At 40.6% G+C, this 27,513-nt stretch overlaps 1 protein-coding gene across 2 annotated transcripts in view; it reads right to left on the bottom strand.

The window, feature by feature from the left end:
- The window catches only part of RPTOR (regulatory associated protein of MTOR complex 1), a 304,516-nt gene extending 277,216 nt beyond the window's left edge, over positions 1–27,300 (bottom strand). For both annotated transcript variants that reach the window (XM_083598574.1, XM_083598575.1), the window contains exon 1: positions 25,686–27,300. In XM_083598574.1, the coding sequence (XP_083454700.1) occupies positions 25,686–25,847 (162 nt within the window). In that variant the 5' untranslated portion in view covers positions 25,848–27,300. The remainder of the gene's footprint in view (positions 1–25,685) is intronic.
- Positions 27,301–27,513: the final 213 nt, after the last annotated feature.

The raw sequence follows: 27,513 nt of genomic DNA, 5'->3' as shown, positions 1-27,513 counted from the left end.
CACAGGGACTTTGGCCTAATTCAATACATGCAGACAAAAAGCAGAAGAAGATGTTACATGATGAATCTTTTGTAAGAAGCATGAACAAAGACAAATAATACAAGTTCAGTGCTGATACAGCCTGAAATTCCACAAACCAGACATTTCACCTTCTTTTAAACACAGCCTCTGAGCAAGAAACCTCAAGCTACTGAAGATAAAGTACCTGACTCAGTAACAGTCTCAGAGTTGAATTACAGAACTCCAAAGCAATAAAGTGTAACAAAAAAAGCTGAAAAGGAATAAAGCATTTCATAATTTCATAATAAAAACCCAACAAGAAAGGTGTGATTAAATGATGCCGCCAGGGACCAAAGGCAAGTACCGTAACAGTTTCTGCAGGGAAGGTCTACTGCGGTCAGTCTAGATATGATGTAGCACATGCAATAAAACAGTAACATTACAGCCCGAGGAACAAGACCATTATAAAATACAGAATACAAAAAAGTGGATATTTTACTAATTTTAGAACACCAAGAAAATTCAATTGTCAATCCTATCTCCTTAGATTTTTCCAGTGTGATAAAACTTTGCTGAATAAACTACCGCCATAAGAATACAAGATGAAGCCAAAGGTCCATCTATTCCAGACACAGGAAAACTTGGCCCTCCAGATGTTTTGGGACTACAACTCCCATCATCCCTAGCTAACAGGGCCAGTGGTCAGGGATGATGGGAATTGTAGTCTCAAAAATATCTGGAGGGCCGAGTTTGCCTATGCCTGATCTAGTCCAACGCTCTGCTTTCACAGTGGCCACATAGGAAGCTCAAAAAGAGGACCCAAAAGCAAACAGGATGAGTGTGAACCTCAGCAACTGGTAATCAGAGGCATGCTACCTCTGACACCAGAGGTAGAATGTTGCCATTGTGGCTAATAGACATGGGCAACCTTATCGTCCATGAATTGGTCTAGTCCTCTTTCAAAGCATTCTGCACCTCTTGTGAGAACAAATTACATTTTAACCACAAGCTGTGTAAAGAAATACTTTATTTTGTCTGTCCTGAATTTTCCAACATTCAGCTTCACTGGACATCCCCAAGTACTGCTGTTAGAAGAGAGGAAACAAAACTTTATATTACTGACTTTCCCCATGCCATGCATAATCTTATACACCTTTATCATGTCACCTCTTACTTGCATTTTCACTAAAGGGAAAAGCTCCAAATGTTGTACAGGCAGCAAACGTTTTACACGGGGGTTCCATCCCCGGCCCCCGCAAGCAGCAAAGGAGCGTGCATAAGCACATTAAACCCCATTACCACCCCCTATCTGCCCTGTTCCGGGTCCAAAAAGACCTGTGCATGGGCGATCACATGTCAATTCAATGTGCCTAAAATGGTCACCGCCTGTAACCTTCCCTTGAAAGGGACTTGCTCCACATCCCTTGATTCTTCTTATTGTGTTTTTCAGAACCTTTTACAGTTCTACAACTTACATTTTGAGGTGAGGTGACCAGAACTGTACACAATGTTCCAAATGCAGTCTTACCATAGATTTGTATAACTCCATTTGTTCAAACATGTGACCCAAAAGCAGAATCAGATATGAGCATTTGCATCCATTCATAAAACATACAGGAGGTACAACAGGTTGCATGGATACTATGGTAGTTCCTTTCTCTTTGGAAAAAGAATGCATAAAATTATAAAGTTTATTCTGTTTGCACTGTGATAAGATATTAAATATAGAGAACATTTATTGGATGCTATCCTTTCTTCTATATATTTGTACTACGGGCATTAAGTGTTTTAATTATGAAGATGAAAAGCTATTAAAATGGGCTTTATTATATAATAAAGCAAGATTTGTAGTGTCTAGTCAAGAACTGCCAGTTGGCTTCACATCTCTGTCTTGCCTAGGGCTGCTAATTCAATGGCAACAGAAGAAAGTTTGGATCAAATACATGCATTCTGATATATCCAGGGCAAGGAGCGGGAGGAAAAAAATCAAAGATCAATCATTAATAACACTCTAAAGTTGCCCTAAACTTATTTCTGGGATGGCATCATTCCTTGATTGTTGTTTACCACAATTCCTTATTTTAAAGTCGCATATATAAGGGACCTCCTCTCACAAATATTTACATAAATAGTACTCAGCATTCCCATGCCTTTCTAGAGGAAAGCCACCTGGATCTCCACATCCCTGGGGTGCTCATTAAGATTCAGAGCAGGAAAAAAACTTTCAGCAAAGCTGAAGCCATACAAATGTATAATTTATAGAGAAAGCTAGAAACTGGAGCACACAGCAGAGAGACTGTATGAAGAAAGAATTGGAGGGACCAAACAGGGAGAATCCCATGTATTTTTAGAGTAAAAACCCTGCAGTCTCTACTATCTCCTCCCTCTCCCCACATCCAAAAAGCTTGCTGCAAAACACGTCAGCACAGGGGCTACATCCCAAGGCAAATTGTTGATCAAAATGCATTGCTATCATGGACGTTATGCATGTTTCACATTTCCTCATTTTATGTTATCAAGGGGTTCAAGTAATGCTTTCTAGGATGCAGAAGGAAGCTTCATGATTTCTGAAGCAGTTCCTTCTATCAGCACTTTACAGGAATTCCCAGAGGACTGAACAGCCCTTAGGAAAGGGGAGAAAGCAATTTCACAGTTACCAGGTATTTCAGTTTAGAAGCTTTATTGTGCAACAGAGAAAAAGAAAAATTGGACAAAGTCTGATTCTATCTTAACACACATAAATGTGAAGTATGTTATGTACAGGCATTTAGCCCTATGGGAATGCACGTGGTAGTGTAAAGCAGAACGAAATGCTATAGTCTTGAATTAAATTCTGCCCCAACTAGCTCAACTCTTATGCTGCTTGCACACAGAAGATGACAGGAAGCCAGACCATGGTACAGAGAAAAGCAGGGAACAGACACCAAGTGCTCACCCATTTCTGAACAAAGATGAGTAAGGGTCTGGAGACCAAGCCTTATGGGGAACAGTTGAGGGAGTGGGTATGTTTAGCCTGGAAAAGAGGAGACTCGGAGGAGATATAATAGCCATCTTCAGATATCTGAAGTGCTGTCACATGGAAGATGGAGCAAGCTGGTTTTCTCCTGCAGTGAAGGCTAAGACCAATGGATTTAAGTTAAAAGAAAGGAGATTCTGACTAAACATCAGGAAGAACTTTCTGACAGTAAGAGCTGTTCAACAGTGGAACAGACTCCCTTGGGACATTGTGGACTCTCAGACACTGGAGGTTTTTAAGGAGAGGTTGACTAGATGACCCTTGGGGTCCCTTCCAACTCTATGATTTTATGATTTTATGAACACAATTCAAAGCAATGGTTGTTTTTTTATGTTCTTCACTGGTTAAGTGAAGTGGTATACATTTAGATTCTTGTACTGAATTACTCCCTACTGGTTTTATGTTGGTTTCAAATCGTGCTTAGCAGCTATGTCATTTTTAGATATATTTTTTTCTGTTTAAATAATTGTATTTGATGCTTAAATTCTGATACTGAAGAAGTAGGACCCTATTGAATTCCCACAATAAAATGAAGTTGTCTGGGGAAGAAGCAATGACTGTATTCCCTCTAATTTTGTGTTGTACCACTGGTCCCTGTGAGCCATTCTGTGACTAGTATCCATGACACTTTCTCAAAATTCAAGAGGTGCCCACTGGTCCTTAAGAGTGGCAACCTTCTCAACTAAGTGATCTGTACCAGGGAACTACCAGAAAAACACTATGAATAGGAAGGAATATGAATAGGCTTTTTTAAAGGGCTACCAGAGGCCCTTCTCACATAGTCTCAGACCATACAAAAATGTTACCTGTTCTTCACACGCCTCTTAAAAGTGTGTTTTTCAACCTGAGCATACACATTGATAAGCTTTTGAGCTTATTGCCCATGTATTAAAAGTAACATGGATAACCACCCTATTAATCCTTTTCGTACTAATTTACTGCTGGGTCTGGCTAATCTCTTCAGGACTGAAGGCATTTCTAGTTCTAAACATGGTCTAGACACTCAGTTTACAGTAATAACTTTTGGTTAGAAAACTTGAGTGTCATGGGAGATTTTTCCAATGATTGTCTTCCAATATGCAACTCATTCAGCAAGAAATAAGAAATCTGTCTATTTTATCTTCGATGTAGTTACAAAACCACATTCTCCTTAGGCAAATAACTATTTTTTAAAAAACAACAACAAATGCAGAGAAAAACATACCTGAGGCAAAAATCAAGAAACTATGAAAGAAGAGAATGACATTTTTTCATCAATTTAACTATTGCGCAAATACTGAAACCTTTGGGAACAATCCACAGAATCAAGCTATCAAGATATTGAAGCAGTAGCTTAGTCAATAGTGAGGAAAGCAATACAAATGAAAGGCGTACAGTATTCCACTATTATCCAGCCATACAGCAAGCCGTCCAATGAAGGAAGCAGCAGCAGCAAAAAGGTACTGCAGATAAAATATATTAGCTGCATAGTCTGCCACTTGCCCAAAGGTGAATAGCAATTTCTTCTGAGAAAGAAGATTGCCTGGATTATAATTCAAGCCTAAGAAAAAAACCAAAGATTGAGAGGCTCCTGACAGAGATGTCCTCCAGCGGTACAAACACCGCAAAAACCAATGTATCACAGCAAGGCTGTTGACCTTGATAAATTCTAAAACCAGTCTGTTCATATCCTAACCTGTGACAGCAAGGCAATTCCCTTTACCTGCAGAGCAGCAGCACCAAATAGGGAATTATTCCCACGTATTATAGCCCAATGTGTATTGAACCCTGAGAGAATGATATCCTTTCACCTCAATTTATAATTGTTTATCAGATGGAACAATCAAAAATATTGAAAATATAACCACCACACATAACCTCCCCCTTTCCTCAGGAAGGGACATGGGTGGTACTGTGGTCCAAACCAACCGGCTTGCCGATCGGAAGGTCAGTTGTTCGAATCTGCTCAACATGGTGAGCTCCTGTTGCTTTGTCCCAGCTCCTGCCAACCTAGCAGTTTGAAAGCATACCAGTGTGAGTAGATAAATAGGTACTGCTGCAAGGAGAAGGTAAATGGCGTTTCCGTGCACTCTGGCACTCATCAGTGTGTTCTGTGCACCAGTAGTGAATTAGTGATGCTGGCCACATGACCTGGAAAGCTGTCTGTGGACAAATGCCATCTCCCTTGGCCTGAAAGTGGAGATGAGCACCACACCCCAAAATTGAATTCAACTGGACTTAACCGTTCAGGGGTCCTTTACCTTTACCTTTCCTCAGGATTCCAAGGTGACACAAACTTCAGGGTCTGTACAGGATCTGAGCCTCTAAGTGTATGACCCAGAAAATTGAAGCCCCTTAATATTTACCAACCATCATTCCTTGTTACAGATTACATATCAATTTGAAACCACACTGCAAGGATTAAAAAGGAAAAAAGTATGAGGTATGAAGATATTTATTTACATCAAACTGTGTTCGGACATATATTCTCATACTGCTGTATTTTACTCCAGCAGTAAAGCTTATTACTTATTTTTTAAATTTTTTGTATCCTGTTCTTCCTCATACATGGTTCAGAACTGCCAACATCTCATATACTTGACTTCTGTACTGCCAACTGATTTAATGAGAACTACATTACTGATAAGAGTACCCTACTGCTGTTTCACAGCATGGATGTGAACAAACCCATAACGTCTACTGATAAACTTAAGATAAGCAACTGAAGTGTTTAGCGGACTCATATGGACATATAATCACTTTTTACTCATTTAAGATGTACCCTAAAGCGTCCTGGCTCCCATCGCAATGCAATGACAGAGCTTTATAAATTTATGATAAAGCTTTATTCAAGGCTTACCAGTACAGGTACAGATCACCAGCAGCATAGCTAAGTGTTCAAGAAGAACATCGGGGTCTGAAACTGAACCAAACCTATGATGATGTCTTGACCGATGGGCATGCTCCCCTCACCAGCTTTTAAAGGCAAGAGATGATGCGCTCACTTGCAAGACTCCTTCTCCCTATGAGATTGGACGCATGCACTTTTCCGTGGGGTGTGTGTCTCCCACTGCAAGGGAAACCCTTTGCTCCAGAAGAGGGAACTAGCAGGAGGGGGAGGGTGTCCTCTCCAGGCCCTCCCTGTTGGCAGCATCCTTTCCACTCTCCTCCTCTGAGCCAGTCAGACAAATCCCACCCTGAGCCAGTCAGACATGCCCTTTCATTGCTATGAATTGCCCTCTCTTATATCGGCACCAAAAATGTGTGAAAACAAGTTTCTTATTACTTATGTCCAGAAATGTGATCCTTCTTTTTGCAATTTAATAGTATACTCAATTCAACACAGCACCACCTTAGCATGGAAACAATTGCAAATTAGACACAAATGACAAATGTCATCTAAACAATTCCATGTTCATGCAAAAGCCTGAATGAGCTGCAGATCTCCCTTTGTGATTTCACACTCTGTCAAGGTGATCCCATGCTGCACAGCATTTTTAAAAATATTGCCTTAATTCTAGACTGTCAAATTGAAAATAATGGCAAAATACACATTATGATTTATTTGCAATGAGCTCTAGTTTGTGACAAAGTTGTTTTAATAATGTCAATGTAATTGATTCATTTATGCACTCACACAGCAGGATGCATCAAAAGGAGTGACTCAGCTGACAGTGAAAGATCTTTCCAAATCAAGGATATATTACTACAGGATTATTAAAGATGAATTTCATTTTCCTTTTAAACTATTGTCACATTAACAAACAAATGCTATGCCCTGACAGAAAAAAAGGAACACTTTTTGAAACTTTCATAACCTTCTTGCATACATTTATATAGTTCTCCAAAACAGTAAATGAAGGTAATATTTGCTAGAATACAGATTAAGTTTCCAACTACGCTTACTGGAAATTTGCAGAAAGAGCTTTACAAGTGCTTTATTTGTAATCAAAACCATCATTTAACAAACAGCCACAATTCTGCTCTCAAAAGAGAGAAATGCATGGAGGAGAACAAAACAGCTATAAATTACAGGTATGGCGCAAGAATCATGGGATTAAATTGTAGACACAAAAAACACACTGTAATGGCACAATAACACCATAATAAACTAACCGCTGTTCAGTTCCAAAGGCCAGAATGGAAATGTATAATAGCAGGTTCTATAGCTGCATCAAGTATGCAAATTTTAATTTGCCATCGATTGGAAACTCAATAGTAAAAGGCATCACTGTGCCACAGTCACACTTAGTTTAAAAATCTACTAAACCTGATTGTAAAAGATTGTGGAATGTATCCAATGCTGAGCCAGCAGGCTCCATTGGTGCAAAGAAATTGCCATTTATTGTACTGTATTCTGCTTCCACCTGTACATCCATCAAACCTCCAGAGCTGATAGCTGATTTTTAGGGTGCATAAGGGGGCTGGAGGGGACAGGAGAGGAAACAAAAGTCTCACTGCTTGAAAGTTCCTTGCACCAGTGAACCAGCCGTGTTTGATGCAACCCTATGACTTGCTAGTAAAATGCAGATCAGAGAGAGAGAGAGAGAGAGAGAGAGAGAGAGAGAGAGGAGAACTTGAACACTGAAACTAACTCTTGGATCCTTTGAATGCACTCTGTACCAAGCATGGGTCTCTATATGTTGCTGGAGTATAACTCCCATCATCCCTGATCATTGGCCATGCTAGCTGGGGCTGATGGGAGTTGTAGTCTAAAAGTGGCTCACAATTAGCTAAAGGAACACCAATGAATCAAACATGAATCAAAATTTATAAATTTATTGATTTTAAAAAACATTTTAACATTCTTTTTCTGTTCTTTACCTTTTGGTTGGGTTGAACCATGTATGGTATTGAAAGGCTTTGTTTTGAACATTTTGCAACGTCAATTCACCTGCATAATTTCTCTTTTATAAATCAATAAACAATATTATTTATTGAAAAAAAATAATAGTTTGTTAGCTCTTTTTTTAATAATAATAAAAAGATGGAAAGGCAATTCACTGGAGAGCATATCTGAAATTCTATGCCAAACTCTGGAGGCAGCTGAGAGATTGGTTCTAAAAACCTTCCTGAGACTTCTTGGTTCAAGAATTTAAAGTGTTTGTCACCACAGCTATTATGTTTTCTCTTTTGCTACAGTGTTTCCCAAGAGTCAATGCCCGCCCAAGCCAGCAAGAAGGCAAGCAACATTATAGCTTAATCACTTTTTAATTAACACTCAAGTACATTACAACTTGGCGGTTTATTCTTACTAAAGAAAGTGTGATGGTCTATGACTAATACAGGCTTGCTTTTACTAATGAGCTGCAGTGATTTAGTACAGCAGGAACATAATGCAATTACAGCAGCAAAATCCAACAACCATGTCTCACATCCAGTGCTGACTTGTATTCACTAGCAAAAAATACCCAAAGACATTTTAATAGATAAAAATTAAATCTTCTAAAAAGTTTTGGTTCTAAAATATCTATCTTCTGTGCAAATCAGAATCTTACTTTAAATTAGTGGACAAATTACTATGTGTACTCATTTTTTAAAAGGTACTGCTAGGTAACAAAGGAAGTTTTATTTTAGCTCTTTTAGTACTGATTCAGTTAAATAGATCAAATTTTTAAAAAATAATGCTTCCCCATTCCTACCAAACTAGGAACTACACTACTGAGATCATAGACATTCTGCAATAATTTAATAAAGGCCTGGCACTGATCATTACAAAGGCCAGGATCCAAAGACGCTTTGTGTACCCAAAAGCCTATAGAGTTTCTACAGAAACGGGCCTTTTCTGCAGTGGCTCCCCATTTGTGGAATGCTCTCTCCAGAGAGGTTTGCCTGGCATCTTCATTATAGAGTGGCTGGGGAAACCCATCCAGGTGGGCAGAGTATAAATAATAAGTTGTTGTTGTTACATCTTTAGGCACCAAGCAAAAACATTCCTCTTTAACCAAGCCTTTGGCTGGCTGACATCCAATGCCCTTTTAAAATGTGTTGGAGGGGTGGTTGCTATTTGGTTGTTTTTGTTTTTATTTTGATAATGTATTTTGTGCATTTATATTGTGATTTCATCTTGTGAAGTGCCCTGAGACCTGCAGGTATAGGGTGGTAAACAAATTTAATAAATAATAATAATGTTTCCATAACAGTCACTCCTTCCTCCGGTACCACACAAACTGGAGTTTTTTTAAGGTCGAGTTTAAAGGTAGTTTATGATATTGCACAACGGTTAGTTATTTACATTTAAAAAACCCTCTAAATTCCTCTGTGATAGGAACCTTGAAATAGCTAACCTCTTCACCTTTGTAAGCACCTAGGCCCTAAGCTGTTATTTGGGTCCATGCCAGATTCCTATAAGTGGTTTCTTAGTTATCTGCAGATGCTATCTCCATTGGGCCATAGAATCATCCCAGAAGTACCGTATTTTTCGCCCTATAGGATGCACTTTTCCCCCTCCAAAAATGAAGGGGAAATGTGTGTGCGTCCTATGGGGCGAATGCAGGCTTTCGCTGAAGCCTGGAGAGTGAGAGGGGTCAGTGCGCACAGCGCGCCCCGGGCTTCGGTTCCCCGACCTGGTTTGGAGCCGCCATCCCGCTGTCCCCCGACCTGGTCTGAAGGCTGGCGGCGGGGAGAAGCGCGCTTCTCCCCACCGCCAGCCCCACAAGCTCGGGGAACAGCGGGGAGGCGGAGCGTCGCCATCCCGCTGTTCCCCGACCTGGTTTGGGCTTCAGGCAGATATCCGCAAGCGTGGGAGCCCGGCAGGAAGTCGCGCCGGTCTCCCAAGGCTTGCGGAGAGCTGCCTGTTCTGGGGGCTGGGGTCGGGGGAAGCTCGGGCGTCCCCCGACCCAGCCCCGCGCCTGGGGGGGGGAAATACTTTTTTTCCTTTATTTCCCCCCCCAAAAAAACTAGGTGCGTCCTATGGGCCGGTGCGTCCTATGGGGCGAAAAATACGGTAACTTCTTAGTAACATGGATATAAGCTATATAGAATACTAATCATATTACTAATAATGGCCCAAAAGTTAGAAAAAGCTAATTTATCCAACATTACCGAATTAGATTTGATAATAATGTTAAGAATCATTATTCTTAACCTAGGTGTGAATTCAATGGTTTTGTGAGAGAGAGAGCAGGATGCTGCTGTTATTAAACTAGTCTCCCATTTCACCTGCTGATGCAAACTTTCAAGCCACAGAGAATCTGCGTGTGTATCAAAGGAACCCCCTTAAATGAAAAGCTGGCATGCTTCCATCAATAGAAGATGGTTCAATATTTTTTATCTCATACTCTCAGACCTAAAAGGAAACACTTGTAAAACAAATTCAAGTGTTGAGATAATGTTAATATTCTCTTCCAGTTAATGTAAAACTGCCTTTGCATGCTTTTCTATCAAATCCTATACAGTAAGGGAAAGCAAGCTATTGATCACCACAAGCCAATTATGGGAAATTAGAACACAACAAAGGACTTGCACCAATTAGCCATCTTACCTGCATGTAATTTTCATGAAGTTACATATAGTTTTTGAAGTTGCTGTAAAGAAAGGCTTGTTAACTAAAATATATTATCTACTGCAAACCATGGACAAATTTAGAGGAAATAGATTTCTAAACTACTTGTGAAGGAACAGTTTACATTTCAATTTCAGAAGAAATGTGTCATTTATTTTTATCAAAGGCTCAGCTTAAACATAACTATTATAAAATTCTTTTTATCAAATGGTTATATATGAATGATCATATAAGATCTATAAACAAGGAACAGATCAATGTTGGACCAACTGCAAAAACAAATGCAAATTATAGACTTGTCCTAAAATTATGCTATTGTGGAAGAGGACTAATTATACAATTTAATGCAGTATCCTTAAGCTGCCTCATAATGTTGTTGTTAGGATACTTCAAGGACAAACCATGAATTGGCTTGGAATTTATAAGCCACCACAAAGATAATAATAGCTACTAATTAGAGAAATAACGAGGTACCACCACTGAAATTATGTTCAGCTAAACTGTAAAGCATAGTAAGGATGGCATAGAATACTGATTGTATCAAACTGAGAAGAGGGGAAATCTGTACCAATAAATCTGTATCAATAGCATAACACTGCACATGTAGGCATATACTATTCCGTAATCAGTATCAGCTGGAGCTTAAGCACATAAATGTAGAAAGGGGCAGTGCTATTTCATAGTAAGAAGCTAAATCTGCCTTAACAGAAAATATAGGAAGCTTGAAGTTAGGCTACAGTAAAAATAGGAAGAAAGGAATAAAATGGTACATGTATATTGTGTTGAAGAAGATGTTATTGTCTGAAACAAGTAAAACAAGAGAAATGTCAGAGAACAGGGGAGTGAGGATTAGGGTTCAATTGAGAGGACACTCATGTGCATGTTCAGGTCAAATAAAGGTGGAGGACTATATCAACTGTTTCAAATGCCCTTCTCTTCCATTTTCACTTTTATCTCTATCACCAACAGGTGAGGACCTTCAGGGAAGACAATATAAATGAAAATCAATATTCTTAAGACACTAACATCTGCTCACTTGAACTGAGATACCCAAAGCCTCCGTAAAAAAAAAAGGCATACTTTATTTCAGATCACAGGTCACAATGGAAATCACATAACTCCAATTCTACAGCACATAAATAAACGTCTTACATATGCAGTGTCCTTTCTTCTTGAAGTTTTAATATGGCAATGCTCATTTATGTCGCTATGCCAATTTAAAATGGAAATCAGATTAATACTGAAGGTTTTGTATGAAACAAGGAATGTAATGCGAGAACTTCAGGAGAAAGTACTTGTGCCATGTAACATGGTGCCATGTTAGCAATGAGCTTTCAGGAACATCAAGCTGTCCTTGAGAATAATTTGTCATTCCACTACAAGAGTAGCATACTTTAATTATCCCAGCTCCTGCATCCTGGTCCTTAACACATTTACCATGGAGTATTGCTAAATTCAAAGAAACACATTCATGATGTGATGGATGCAACATCAAGGGATGGCCTGCATGTATGAAGAGTGTCAATGCAGATCAAGCACTGTGGACAGAGCTTTCAAGTCACTAGATATTACTTCGGACACAGTATGGAAAAAGTCAACGTATGTTCCTCTACAAGTCATCAAACTGTATGTCACAGTAAGGAGATAATAAAAGGTGTATGTATATACACAAGCCTGCTCACACAGTCTCACTGATATCATGGAACTTACTTCCAAGTTAATAAATGTGTTCAGGATTCAAGACCTTCGAGCTACTTCATGATGCAGAAAACATACCCCTATATTTCAAAGACTATGTCTTTGAAAGGCATTTGTATACATACTTGAAAACACTATTAACTTTCCCTTCTCAATCAACATAATCTACGGTCAGGGATATGTCTATTGCATGTTTTCTAAGTATAAAACTGTGCCTAAATATTACAGAAAAAAACTGTTACTATGCAATAGATGCAGAGGAACTTAACTTTTCTTCAGGATGTGAAGAGGTCACTGTTCATAAAAAGCTTAAGCAGCTCTAACACATCCTGAATCATATTAATATCCAGAATACCACTCATTAAAATCCTGCAAATTTCAGCGCAAAGCTTTCTGAGAAATGGTCATTCACTGTAGTCTAGAGCAGCAGACACAATTATAAACCAAGAAAGTTCTCTAGGAAGTAAAAGAAGGAAGTGTTTTGGTCTACTGCACAGGCATAACTATTTTAGGTAGTCATTCATACTCTGCATGTTATGCAATAAAATTATAACCTCCCTAGATTTTTAGATAGAGAAATGCCCCAATGAACCGTAATGAAATCCAGATAAGCTCTAGACATGAAAGAGGTGCTGTTTTTAAAGAATTCTCAAATGAAGGAAATGGTATTTTGGGTGTTCCATTTTGGCCCTTAAGAAAGCTTTTTATTCGGAAAATAAATAAATAAATAATTTATACATACATACATACATACCCCACCCATCTGGCTGGGCCTCCCCAGCCACTCTTAAATCTACCACTAGTAGATTGACTAGTGCAGAAGGCAGTGGATAGTTTGCTAACACATGCTGCCCACAGCATAAATCCAGTGTTTTAAAAAATCATCAGTGGTTTTTAATTTGTTTCTGGATACAATTCAGAGTGCTGGTTTTAAAGTTTAATTCCCTAAGCAGCCTGGAGTGAGGATGCTCAAAGAATTGACTTCTTCCACATGAACTTCCCTACCCGTTAAGATAGCACTTGAACAAGGGCCTCTGAAGACATCAGCTTTTGAGTTCAGGTAGGTGGGAAAAGAAGCTACCGTATTTTTCGCTCTATAAGGCGCACCAGACCACAAGACGCACCTAGTTTTTGGAGGAGGAAAACAAGAAAAAAAAATATTCTGAATCTCAGAAGCCAGAACAGCAAGAGGGATCGCTGCGCAGTGAAAGCAGCAATCCCTCTTGCTGTTCTGGCTTCTGGGATAGCTGCGCAGCCTGCATTCGCTCCATAAGACGCACACACATTGCCCCTTACTTTTTAGGAGAGAAAAAGTGAGTCTTATAGAGCAAAAAATACGGTACTTTTATGTAGGTACACCGAAAATTATGTAACCCATTCACCTGACTCCATCTCTTAACTTCCATTTATTGATTTAAATTATTCGAATCTTGCCCTTCATTAAAAAAAAGCAAGCCACATGGGCATATATACTATAATAAATCAACATAAATACATTAAGATTATAAATACAAAAGCCACAGTAGGGGGGGGGGGAATCACTTAAAGCTTGATATTAAGAATCAGCAAATGCTTGGGAAAACAAGCATGCATTTAATAAATGCTGGATCACAACGAAGCTTAGTGCTTGTCTTACCTAAGGCAAGCTTTTAGGCTCCAAAGGCTATCCTTTTCTCTCATGCTTTGTATTTATGGTTATTTAATGGATGCAATAGGTTTTATCTGTTAGTGTGCTGCTGTTCTCTATGTGACTGTGGCTTATTATTATCTAAATGCTTATTCTTATTATATCCAAAGTTGTCCTTGTGCAAGCTCATTCATGAGTGAAGTCTCATGACTGGAGTCCCCTCCTCCCCCTGCAGCCCCCATGTACCTGCATAGTCTGCTCCACAGGGTTGTGGGAAGTCTGCTTGCGCAATGTTGGATTTGTCTGGTTGTTGCTTTTTTCATTATGTTTTATCACTGTGAACTGCCTTGAAGCCACTCATGGTAAAAGGTGGGATGTAAATCCCACAAATAAATAAAACCTCAACATTCTAGAACATGGATTCTCTTCTAATCACACAAAATTGTCCAGCTTGAGTCAAACAGTGGCAAATTGTAAACAGGAAATGTGCAAGGATGACCCACTCTGACGACATCTTCCGTGAGTATATTTTACAGTCATCATCCAAAGATGAATAAAAAAATGTAACACTTGGAGATCAACATAAACTGAATCAGATCCAGCTAGCTGGTGTTTCATACCACATACTCCTCACCCTGAGATCAAGTATGAACATTACTCTCCCACAGTCAGTTTCAAAATGCAGACTGTCTATAATGCCTTCTACAGTTACCTGCACTTCCAACTTTAGGATACAACAGAAGGTATGCAGTTTATGCAGCTACAGTCACTGTAAATATGTTAGAAACTAGTGAGTGAACACAGAATGTATTTCTTCAGGCATCAGATTCAAATTCTGAAGCAAGCAGGAAGATCTGCATCACCTTCAGCAGCACATGGCTCAAAAGAGGCACCTTGGAACCAGTTTGGAGAGCCCAAGGAAGAGAAAACAGTAAAAAGAAGAGTCACATGTGCTAGTCTTGGATCTGGGAGATCTGCTCACCACTAAACTCACGAGGCCATCTAAGAAAGGTCAATTCATTTCTTTAAGCCATTTCTACACAATTGCTTCCCTGTACAAAGCTAGGCAAAACGCTTCCTGATCAGGAATCCCTCACCTTTGTCAAGCAACCCTTTGTCAACATTTCTTCCAATCTTGTATTCTGCTCAGATTTCCAAATGATAAGAAACACAGTGAGCTGCCTCTACTAGTTCCTTTTGTTTAACTGTTTTGCTTATCAGGCTAGATGTCTTTTGACTTCCAAGGCATCCTCCAAATATTATTGACTCAATTTAGCATCCCACTTTTTAGTCTTGTGAAGATGACAAATCAAGAGTAGGGAAATCCTCACCCCTTTTATCAGTTTCCATGCTAAACTATACCAGACTTATTATACTGAAAGAAAGGCAGCCCAGATCCTATATTCTGCCCATAAAGTCTCTTAAAATCCTTCAACACATTATTTTTAAAAAGGGCAACAGTTTCTGTTACTAAATTAAACAAAAATACAAATAATTCAGTAAATCTCATTTATAACCACCACCACTACTAGTCTTTTTCACTACTTCAACCCTTGAACTACAAAAGGCAGGTTACTTGTTTTAAAAAGGTCTGAGGTCTTTAAAAGGAATCACAGTGGGGAGGGGGGCAGAGCTGACTCTACCTATCCCTTTCCACAGATCTGGCCAGACATGCAAGGGACACTATCACCAATAATCCTATTACCAGGTGACAAACCCAGTTCAGGGAGAATTACTCCATCCACCCCTAGAATAGGATTGAATGAATTTATTAATACGGTCACAGATCAGCGAAGGTCTTTGCTGCCAAAATACTATCACAATTGTTATATGGATCCCAGATCTGCAGCTTTAAAAACCTTACTCTCTTAGAGGCATTCCAAACTAAGTTTTTCCGCTGTCTGCTGGGGATCCCCTCTTGTGTATCCAACATAGCGGTCCGTTTGGAGGTTGGGCAAATTCCTATCAGTACTCGGATATGGATAGAATAGGATTATATTGCACTCTTTTACATAATTGAAAAGCATAACCCAAAGCAAAAAGACTGCAAGCATGGTAGGGAGGGTGTTAATAAAGATTAATCATTATGACGAGTCATTCAGGTCATGAAAGACCAATAAAACCCATCATACTGGAAACCAAGAGCCATTTCAAAGGTTAACATGTGTGCATTGTGGAACACAAGTATTGGGCAATCTGCTAGGAAGGATTAGAAGTGCTTATTGTACTGGTTTTTATCTATTAAGCAATCTTGCTAAACAAGAATGGTATGAGTTCAGACAGTCTAAGAGAACACTCTGTTGGAGAATATTAGCATATTGCAAGTAATAATATACTGGGAAAACTGCTACTTAAAACCTCACAAGGGCGGGGGGGGGGACCCTGCCTGTTACATGACAGATCTGCCCATTGAGACAGATGACAAGCACAAATAATTCTTCTTAGAGAAAGTATGCTGCCAAACAATATTTTCTTCCGCCCCCATTTATTTGCTACTTTTCCTTTGTGGCCTAACACTGCCTTATCTTTCAATATTTCACTTCAAGTGCCTGATCTGTGACCAGCATTGTGCATGCCAGTATTTATTGTCTATTCCTCAGTTCCATGTGTTTTAAAGCAGCATTTTTTGCTGAAAATTGACACCAAACTGGCATGGATAAGCAATAGTCTAGCTGGCTGTTCTTGAAGACTAATAGGGTTATTTCCCTTCTGTGTTCCCCACCCCCAACACACACACACACACACAGAGAGAGAGTATGGGACTCCACACTACAGCTATTTAACTCCTTCAAAATAAATCGTTCTGCTTCACTATATATTACTCACTTCGTACATCCTTTCATCTGATTCCTTTTTCCAAGGTGCTGAAATATAATAATTTCAAGGAAACAAGCTGAGGCAACAAGAAAGCTGCTGCTTACAGATTCTGAAATAGTTTTCCAGATATAATAGCCCTAACAAATAAGAAAATGCATTTATACTTTATGACTCAAATGTTGGCAACATTCTGGAGCAAAATTCCTTCTTAAAAGCATATTCAGATGGATAGGTTCTACAGTTAGTTGTTAACACAACACTTCCTGAATGCAATTCCTTTTATAGCAAGCATTATTCGTAGGCAGAATAAAAAGAACTATCCGGCTGGGACCAGGTATGGATTTTTTACATTTTTAAAACAAAACCAATGATCAACCTCCAGCAGAGGCAGCAGCTGTCTGTGCAACATCTGGACAGGAGCTGCAGAAACAATGGCTTGACTAAGAGAAGGGTGACTAATCTTCTTCAGCCCATGGCTCAACTTGAAGGTTTGGCACCTCTCCAAGAGCTGCATGCCAGCAATGGCAATAGCCAAAGTGTCATGAACAAACATACACACCACACACCTATAGCTATACAGTGGTACGTCGGGTTACATACGCTTCAGGTTACATACGCTTCTGGTTACAGACTCCGCTAACCCAGAAATAGTGCTTCAGGTTAAGAACTTTGCTTAAGGATGAGAACAGAAATCGTGCTCTGGCGGTGCGGCGGCAGCAGGAGGCCCCATTAGCTAAAGTGGCGCTTCAGGTTAAGAACAGTTTCAGGTTAAGAACGGACCTCCAGAATGAATTAAGTACTTAACCTGAGGTACCACTGTATATGGTATTAGATACACAAACACAAGGAAGGGGGAAGTAGGTGTGCAACACAGAGCAGTGGCAGGACACAGACAGTTGAAACTCAGAAGCTGCCTTTGGAAGTGGAAGGAGGAAGACTATACCTCTCCAACACATTATCTCCCTTTGCCCTCATCAGATTGGGGTGAAATGCAAACTTGCTTTTATATATTAACAAATACGTGATCAAGTCACCTAATCAGTCAGTTAATATTTTACTCAGTTCATTACCTAACTATTTACAGTGATAGCCAGTTGTAATTCATTTTGCAACAGAATACTCAATTTAGCAGCGCTTACTTTGTTCCAACTCTGTTACCAGTACATCATTTACAAATAATAGCTGTCCTTTATCAAAGGAACAGTCTTAACCCTTGCTGGTTAAACCACCACACAGGCTTAGTTGTGTTCTGATACCTCATTGCCTTATGTGTGCTTTAAAAACTTTCTTTCTAGGGCTTCCATAAAGCATAGCTTTTCATTTCTTTACAGCCTAATTATCTGAAGTCTTTTTTTCTAACACCCCAGTGTTCATATGATACCTTTTATTAGTTTGTCAACTCAAACAAGCCATAATAAGAAGTCTGACAGTTTAGTTCTGTTACACTAATTCCTAGTTAACATGATTTCACGGCACCATGCACAAAGCCAGTCAATGGATATCAAAGATGCTTACAAAGTTTATCGCAACGCATAAGACAGGGCTATTTTTTTGAATTAAAAAAAGGACAGCGAAAATAGGATGGGTTCTGCTGAAGCTGCAAAGTCCAATCTCTTTTTCCATCCAGCCCTCCCAAATAATTAACATCTCAGAGGTCCCTGGAATAGAATACAGAATTTTTAAAGGAATCTTCATTCCATGAGCCTCTTGGGTCTTTTCACTACAAAGAGTTGCTAGGGAACTCCTGCCATTTTAACTTGGCAAAGCTTTATACCCAACTTAAGGAATTTCATTCTAGTGAAAGTGTCGATACAAGACAAATCAACAAATCCTACAGCAAACCAGCAAGTCCTGACATTCCCCAGGCTTCTCTATCCACAATGGCAATTCCATCAGGCAAACATATACGTTGTGCTATTTGGCCCTGACTCAAGTCAAAGAGGTTTGTATGCTGGTCCAAATAAATAACAACATTCTATTCTTAACAAAGCATTAACGAGTATTTTCAATTAACAAAGATGTTCACATAAACTCTATCTGCATTTTACTCAGTTGTTTCCGAAAGAGCTTGAAAAAAATCTGTAAGAGGCTTAGATAACATTTAAGAAAAAGGAGATCGAATATTTCAGCATTGATGAATTAAATAAGAGCATAAAAAATGAACAAAACCATGAAAAATATTAATAATTCACATGACTCTGCAGGTAGTCCACAGCCACATGTATCCTGAAAGGTCAGTTCTCACTGTGGCTATGGTGACAATGTGCACTAGATTCCTCAATCAGCTGCTTGAGACTGCTTGGTTTGCTTTTTCAACCTCCACATTCCACAATAGGGCTGGGAGATATTAGGTTTTCAGCATTGTGGTGTATCACCAGCAAAAACATCACGGTTTGGCGATAAACTGCGATGTTGAAAGAGCTGCCTTCACCCCAGCCTGCAAGGCCCCGGGTGAAACTGCTTCAGCACGAGTTGAGGTGCTTTCACCCCAGCACCTTGCAAATCGGGCCCAATGCAGCTGGTCCCAGCCTGCTGCTCAGCTGGGGGGTACAAAGGCTCCTACTCCCCATCTGAGCTAGCCCTCCACTGCCCAAGACGGAAGGAGCACAGCTTCGGATCTTGACAGGCTCGGTTTGCAAGGCTCCCTTCGCCTTCGCCAGCAAGGTGCAAGGGGCAGTCAAACAGCCTCCTTTTCTTGGGAGAAAAAGGCCGCCTGCTCACCAACCCCTCCCTGCCAGTGAAGATGGAAGGATTTGTGTGAATGGAGCCTGTTAGGCTCGGTTCGCAGGGTTCCTTCAGCGTCGCTGACAGAGCCTCACAGGGCTCCTTCAGCTTCACTGGCAAGAAATGGGGAGCAAGCAATCAGCCTCCTTTTCATAGGAGAAACAGGCCGCTTGCTCCCCCCCCACCCCCCGCCAGCAAGACGAAGGAAGCACTGCGAAGGAACCTGACAGGCTCCATTGTCAGGGCTCCCTTCATCTTTGCTGGCATGGCCCTGCACGAAGGCTCTGAGCAAAATCTTCGTCCATCCAGAAGGACAGGGTCTTATCCACGCACCTAAGCCTGGGAGTGCAAAGCCTTCTGCTCCTCAGCTGAGGGAGCCCCAATTCTTCTCCCACTTGCATACTAGCAGGAGAAGGATTAGGGCTACCTCTACGGCTCTGAGTTCCTCTGCCTCCAGCAGCCAGCTGCAGCTTGTTTCACCATCACTGCGCTGGTAGCAATGGGACAATAGCAGCTGCTTCACTAGTGATATACCACTGAGCAAAACCACCATCACAGTCTGCCCCCCCATACCGGTCCTGGGTGATATATCAATACATCGGCCAAGCCTATTCCACAGAATGTTTAGCTTTCAGGAAATTGCATCATGGACATCCAAGTGCAACTGCCTTCCAAAACTCCTGACTTCATTCAGATGACTGAAACAAAACAAAACAAACAGCTAAGCAATGCTCAAGCACAGACGGTAATGCAAATATTGCTCCTGATAAATGGCAAAGCTGATAGATTCACCATTTACTAAGCAAGCACTTATCTGAAGAAGCAATCAATATTGAAACTATATTTGTATATATGCTTTCCATTTTCTGGCTCCTGCCCAGCAAGTTGCCCATTCTTGAAAATATAAAAGACAGACTGAACCACTATGCTCAGGAAAGTTCACCATAGAGTTTGGATTTGATATCCTGCTTTATCACTACCTGAAGGAGTCTCAAAGCAGCTAACATTCTCCTTTCCCTTCCTCCCCCACAACAAACACTCTGTGAGGTGAGTGGGGCTGAGAGACTTCAGAGAAGTGTGACTAGCCCAAGGTCACCCAGCAGCTGCATGTGGAGGAGCGGAGATGCGAACCCGGTTCCCCAGATTACGAGTCTACCGCTCTTAACCACTATACCGCACTGGCAAGAGACTCTTAATCTTGGGGCTGTGGCCTATATGTACCATTCTATGACCAGGGGAGAAGAAAAGCTGGCACTACAATGCATTATCCAATCACTGACTGGAGAAGGGTAGAGTACAGCACCATATATATATATATATATATATATATATATATATATATATATATATATATATATAATCTCCTTAAGAAACCTTAAGGAACCTTAAGATCCTTAAGAAACACCTGCCTTCCTCCATACAAAATGTTGTACCGCTCTCCCCCTTGCCAACAGTATTTGAACAAGCCCAAAAACCCCAACCAAAGGTACAACAGGAAGACTTGTACTGGCCAGCAAGGAAGGTCAGGCTATAAATCAGCAGGACTATTATAACCTTCAGCAATAATCTTTTGAAATGTGAAGGTTTCTATTCATAGTTCTGATACTGAAATGGCAGGTAAATCTATCCATTATTGTTGGCTCTAAGGAAGATGTTGTGTCATTCAGACACCAGTCAGCTCTATTAGTCCATTAAAACAGCCCTTTCTATTCTTTTGCTTTCCCATAGAAACCCACGGTCTGCCTGTTCCCATGAAGGGAATATTTTAATTCTTACTTAGGAGGTAAGTAAGGCAACCGGCGGGGGAGGGGGGGATTGTTAAAATGAAACCACTACAACCAGATTTTTTTTGCTTCCGATCTGTTTTAAAAATCAATATAAGTAAAATGTGGCTCAATTTAAAAGCTCTGACTTTGGTAGCAACTTGTCAGTAAAAATCCAACACATTCAAGACCCTTTTATTTTAATGAAGTCTTTGCTACCAGAACTATGAGATTTAATTCCACATTCAAAGTGAAATTCCTACTCTGTGTGATAAAAAAAGATTCTTTGAATAAATAATAGATCAAAGGAGTGTCATTCTGATCGCATACAGATACTTTGGATCTAGGCTACGAAGAGCAAACCCTCTGCTAAGTTACAGAATTCTGGGCAAAGAGTAGTGAATACTTAACTATGTTGTTTAGATTCATCAATGACTTTTTCTTAAAATGGAACTGTGCCACCAAACAGCAGCACAATGAAAACTTATTCCATAAGGTTTCAGGTTATTTGTCAGTCAGGCAAAATAACACAGCTAAAGTGACTATCACCATTTTAAGAAAGTATTACAATTTATTGTCATGAGGTTAGTGTTACAGCATTATCACTGGATCGCTAACAGGTTTACTCAGAATCTATTATATATGCAGAATTACATATGGAAGGATTAATCTAATGAGGGGTGGCAAAGAAAAATCTGTGGCCATAGAGCCACCCAATCAAGAGAGCTGCCAAGAAGGGGAAGCAGTACAACAAAGGCTAGCATTCGTCTCCCCCATCAAGGCTGTGTGCCAAAGGAATAGGAGCGCTTTGGATCCACTTGATCCAAAACCTCTTATATAACCCCAGAATCTGTATTCTGCCCTCTCTGCAGAACACCAACAGTGGTGTCATTAAACATTTTAAAATTATTATTGGCAGTAGTAAATTAAAAATGGTGTCTTCCAAATTGGTGCTATATAAACTCTGGATTATATTCCAAATTAAAAAATAGGATATAGCTTATTTTTAAAACCAAATGTATCAACTATCGCAGGGTTCGGCAACCTAAGGCCCATGGGCCACAAGCAGCCCATGGGGGTCATTTAACAGGTCCATGGACCCCCACGCCCGCTCAGTAGGCTCCCATACACCGCGCTAAACCGGCGCAGAGCAGAACGAGGATCACCTTCTGCAACGCTGGCCAGCTTCCCATTGGCTGCAGGAAGCTCCTGTGGTCAATGGGAAGCTGCGCACGCCTCCTCTGCACCAGAAGGAGTGCCGGAAATAGCGTTTGTGCATGCGTGCGTGCATGCAGACTCCAGCCCACCACAGCGTCTGCGGGACCGTGAACCAGCCCAAGCCACAAGAACTTTGCCAACCCCTGAACTAGCTCAATACTCAGATAATTTGATCTTGCAAAAGAGCATAATATAAAATTACCCCATAACTATTCCAATATTATAACCAGGGTCTCATATTAATTATTTCACTAAAAGATAAATGTAGCTCAAGTATAACCTAAAGGCTAGAGAGAATTCCTAAATCAAAGCTTATATAGGTTTCAATGTGTCCCATTATATAATAGCTCTGTGTTGTGACCCTTTCTCAACAAAAAACTACAATGCTACAATTACATGGGTGGCAGAGATATAAACATAGGAGAAACAAAGTTTTCAAGAATCAACTCAAAGTTCTACTCCAGCTCTAAGCATTTGTATCCATGAATCCACCCATGACTGACTAAAGTAATATTTTTTAAAAAAAATAAATACTGTACTGAACTAATAGTTAATGTCTGCCATGTGACACTCTTAAGGATAAGACAATGAAAATGAAATATAAAAGGGCAATGGAAATAAAACAAAACAGCTAAATACAGGGAATCTTCCTAATCATAGGCTCTTTATGCCAATTAAAAGTCAGAAATGAATTAGCTGTAATCCACAGAGAAGCAAGCTAGTAGTCAAGCTATGCAAAAAGAAGCAGCAGTGAACTGCATCTGTGGACTCAATTCACACTGATGTCACCTAAATTCTAACAAAACAACCCACCACATATCCCAAAATAAAGATAGCATGTTCCAAGCTGCAAAGTTCCAATGTCAACAACATTTCTTTGGGCTGGCAGGTTGATGTTACAAAGAAATTTTGTTTGCTTTTATCTTCTTATACTGTATTACAAAAATATTTCCCACACTATAGATTCAGTGTGTAAGGTTAAACAAAACTTGAAAGGTACCCTCAATTTTACCCAAAGAATGAAAGGATCGTACAATAATCTGCTTACTAAAATTGTGCTTTATAAATGAAACAAGTGCTCAGGTAGTATAAAAATGACAATGATTTCTTATAGCAGTAGAACCCATAGCTTAATCTATACTTTTCAGATAAATAGTGAAAATGTAACTTTATCATTAACTAGTCATCTGATGACCACTGAAGACAAGAAGTGCCCCCAGGCAACTAGGTGGCAACTTACAACACTGCAGTTGCAGCACACGAAGAAACCACATTCAGCACACAATCTTTAATGCTGAGTGAACTCCTCAGGTTTTTATTTATTTATTATTAAAGATTTTCTTGGTTTACAAAACTACATGCACTGACTCTTTTTTTCAGGTTGTACAGTCTTCCTTACAAATCAGTTACATTTGTTGTGAGACGTTAGTGCTGAGTACGGTATAAGGTTGGGGAGAGAAGGGGTGGGGTGATGAGGCTTATATTATTTTGTATGGGGTTTCATGTCAGCGTCAACTAGCTAGTTTCTCTTTCTATTCATTTTATTACAAGTGGACCCACTGTTTCGTCTCATCTTCTAGAATAAATGGGATTATGTGGCGTACTTGGTTGGCAATGTAATATGATTCTATTTTGGGGATTCCCCCCATTCTCCTTCTGAAGGGAGGTGCAGGTATTGGGGGCTTCTTCTTGGCTTTTTGTGTGAGAAAATAAACAAGTGTAGTTTTATCTGCCACTTCTGGAGTTGGTTTGGGGGAATCCAGATTGGGAGGATTTGGAATAAATAGGCTAGTTTTGGGAGGGTGATCATTTGGATCATAGCTATTTTGTATGAAAGGGTGAAGTTGGTGTTGTTTTATTTCCTCAAGTCTCTGTTGATTTGTCACCACAGGGACTTGTAATTGTGGAGGTAGAGTTTGTTGAGGTTCCTGGTTATTTGAACCCTTAGGTACCTGAATTTGGTGCAACAGTGTTTTATCTTTGTGACGCTGGTGAATTCCTTTTGAGTGTGCGTGGTGGGGTGGGGTGTTGAAGCACATAGCCTCAGATTTTGCAAAGTTTACTTGTAGGCCTGACACCATTGCGAATGTGTTGAGTTCTTTAATTAGGGTGGTTGCTGTGTTATGCGGTCTGGTGTTGTGACCATCAGGGCATCTGCAGAGAGCCCTAGTTTGTAGGTTTTACATTTTATTTCCACACTCTTCATATCTGGGGCTGCTTGGAGTCAGATTGCTGGGGGGCTCCAGGGCCAAGATGAATAGGGACAGTGGGTATCCATTTTTTGTGCCTCTTTGGATTGCTATGGTATTGGAGTCCACATAGTTAATTCTACATTTTGCTAAGGCTTGGGAGCAAATTTGTTTGAGGGTTTGTAGGAAGTTGGGGCCAAATTTCATGTTAGTTAATACTGCTAACAGATATTTCCATTCTAAGCAATCAAAAGCTTTAAGGATGTCTAGGGACATGATCATCATTTTGCCGTGTTCCAGCAGATTCAGTGGTTTCCTAACAGGGTCTGTTATGTTGCGACCAGGGACAAAGCCTGCCTGGTCTGGGGTGATTAGTTTGTGCAGAAAGATTTTTAGGCGGTTAGCTAGGATTGATGTGAATATCTTGTAGTCTTGGTTTATCAATGAAATTGGGTGGTATGATTCTATTTTGAGGCTATCTTTGAGAGGTTTAGGGATAGAGTCTATTTTGGAAGAGGTCCAGGTTTTGGGGATAGGGGTCCCTTTTATGATGTCGTTAAATAGGTGGGTCACGTAAGGCCTTTTTATTTTAATTTTCTCATAGAAAAAAATCTGCCTTCTCACTATCACTATCATTACATCTTATTTCTACCTTTTATTTTTTAGATTCCAACACCTCAACATTTTTAATTATTTAAATAAACAGTTATGTGTAACCTAATTATTACCCAGCTGTGGAGTTTTTTTCTAATGGACCAAGGGTAGAATTCAGCATCACACTATAATGAATATCCTGTCTGTGCAAGTATATCACGCCCACCCCGTGCAATATTCTGGGGGTTCTCATGACCTCCCTGAGCCAATTTCAGGGGGCTTCCACTGACAGTTTTTGTTAGGTGAACTTCCCCCAAGACAGCTAGCTTTGTTTCTTTCATGCATAAGACTGGAGACAAATGACAAACAATTTAAAGCATTATTTAACCAAATGCATAATTTAGCAACATGACTGTAGCAATTTATAAGTATTCAAAGCTAAACAAAATTATAAAGGTCCAGGGGTGTACCCAAGGACAACGTGCAGACTTCAAGCAAGCAAAGAATAAAATTAGAATCTCCCTTTCAAATAAAATTTGCTACTATATATCTTTACCCGGTCTTTCATCCGCCAACTCTGAGCCAGTGACTTGGAGCCCTCAATTTTCTCACAGTGCCTCTTCTTCATGAAGGCCAAGGGCAGATTCCAGTCAGTCATGTCCGACTCATCTTCTTCCCCAAGCCCTAGGAGGGGGGACTGCAGCATGTCAGACTCCATCAGAAGAAAAGGAACTAATGTAACCAAGGATCAGAAACCTCCACTCCAACACAATGTCCAGAAAAAAGTAGTTGGAAGGACAAAGGAATCTGGCAATTCTTGTTCCCAGAAGATGTTTTCTGGGAAGGAGCTGTATGCAGGAAAGGAGCCGTTTTCAAAGTGGATTTGCAAGTGCTACTGTTCCAGAGAGTGTTGCAATATTCCCTGCTCAGCAACTGGGGGTTTCCTATCTGGGATGAGAAAATTTAAGGAGTGCTGCAATCCTTAAACAAGGGACAAGTAACAGTATCTGATAGCAAATGGATTATCACCCTCTAGCTTCATGGGTTAGAGATATGTATGTTAAATCCTTTGTTGTCGTTGTTGCCTTCTTCAGGAATAAGATATAGTTCACTGTCACTATTATTTCAGAATTAGGGAGATATGTGGTTCTTGGTCACAACAGAAATTATGACATAACCCAGCAGAAATGATATCAATGAATATTCATTCAGAAGAAAGTTTTAGAAGATGGGCATAGAACTATTTTCAGTAGAAGAATGTGACATATGATTGGGAATCTAGCCAAGTGGTCTAAACATTGCAAATCAATGGGCAAGATGTAAATACTACTATAGTTGCAGGATGTTTGGTAGTCTTGTTTAGGTTAAAGTTGACGCTTTATACCACACAAAAAGACTGCAGGCAATGTAAGAGACGTTGAGTGACAAAAGTTCTTATCCAGGGTGGAGAATCAGATTAGGAACCTCTTGTATCTCTAGCAACAGTGGGAATTCTTTGTGGGAACTGCTGTTCATCTAAGTCCTCGTTAAGGCAACATTTGCAGGGGCGTGTACAGAGTTTCAGCGGGTCTACTTTGGATTCAAATATGGAGATTCTTAGCACAGGATTCTTGCCACAAGGGAACCGTCAGAGCGGGATAGGCTTACAACGTGGTACCCTGTTCAGGGCAGAACTCTTAAGAATGTGGGGTCGGGATGTCTGTCCTATTACAGACAAAATAATAGGAAGCAAAGATGGAGCTTGCAGCTTTAGCCGAAGTCGCCTCTGCTCCAGGCGCGGCTATCCCTATCCTCGGAGAGGATGCAGGGGAAAGGGGGCTCACTCACGACAAAGTCCAGCCCTTGGCGGTGCAGTCGGGCTCAGGAGCAGGGACTGGGCCTGTTTCCGAGAGCTTATGGTCTCCGGTGGCCGAGAAGGAACGTCCTACCCCCGTGGAGGTACTTGCCCTGTGCCCGGCTGCCGCGACGGGCGCCCACTTGGTCCCATCGTGTCCCCCGTCTCGGGACAGCTGATGGCTCCTCTTCGCGTGAAGAAAAGTCCCCAAGACAGCGGGGTTCGGGAAGCTTAAAAGGAAAACGTCCTGGGTTGCCGGACAGCCCAACTCCCCTCAGCAGCAGCGCACCAAGGAGGCAGCCATTTTGCCGAGGCCCAGAATGCATTGCGGCGACGGGCCGTCGGCCGGCTCATACCGCGTCAGGCGCCTTTTAAATACGAAGGAGTTGGAAGCAAAGGTGGTGGGAGGGGCCGAGAGCGCCGGGGTTGCCGCGGCAACAGACATGACGGCGTTCAGCCGCGCGAGCTGCCGCCTGGCACGAAGACCCGCCGCCGCCGCCCGCAACAGGCAGAGCTACGGGGGCGGCACAGAGGAAATAGCCTTGGCCCA

Source organism: Podarcis filfolensis, assembly GCF_964270895.1.
Source record: "Podarcis filfolensis genome assembly, chromosome: 2".
NCBI classification, from domain to species: Eukaryota; Metazoa; Chordata; class Lepidosauria; order Squamata; family Lacertidae; genus Podarcis; species Podarcis filfolensis.
Note: the sequence above shows the minus strand (reverse complement) of the source record. Positions and strands in the feature narration are given on the sequence as shown.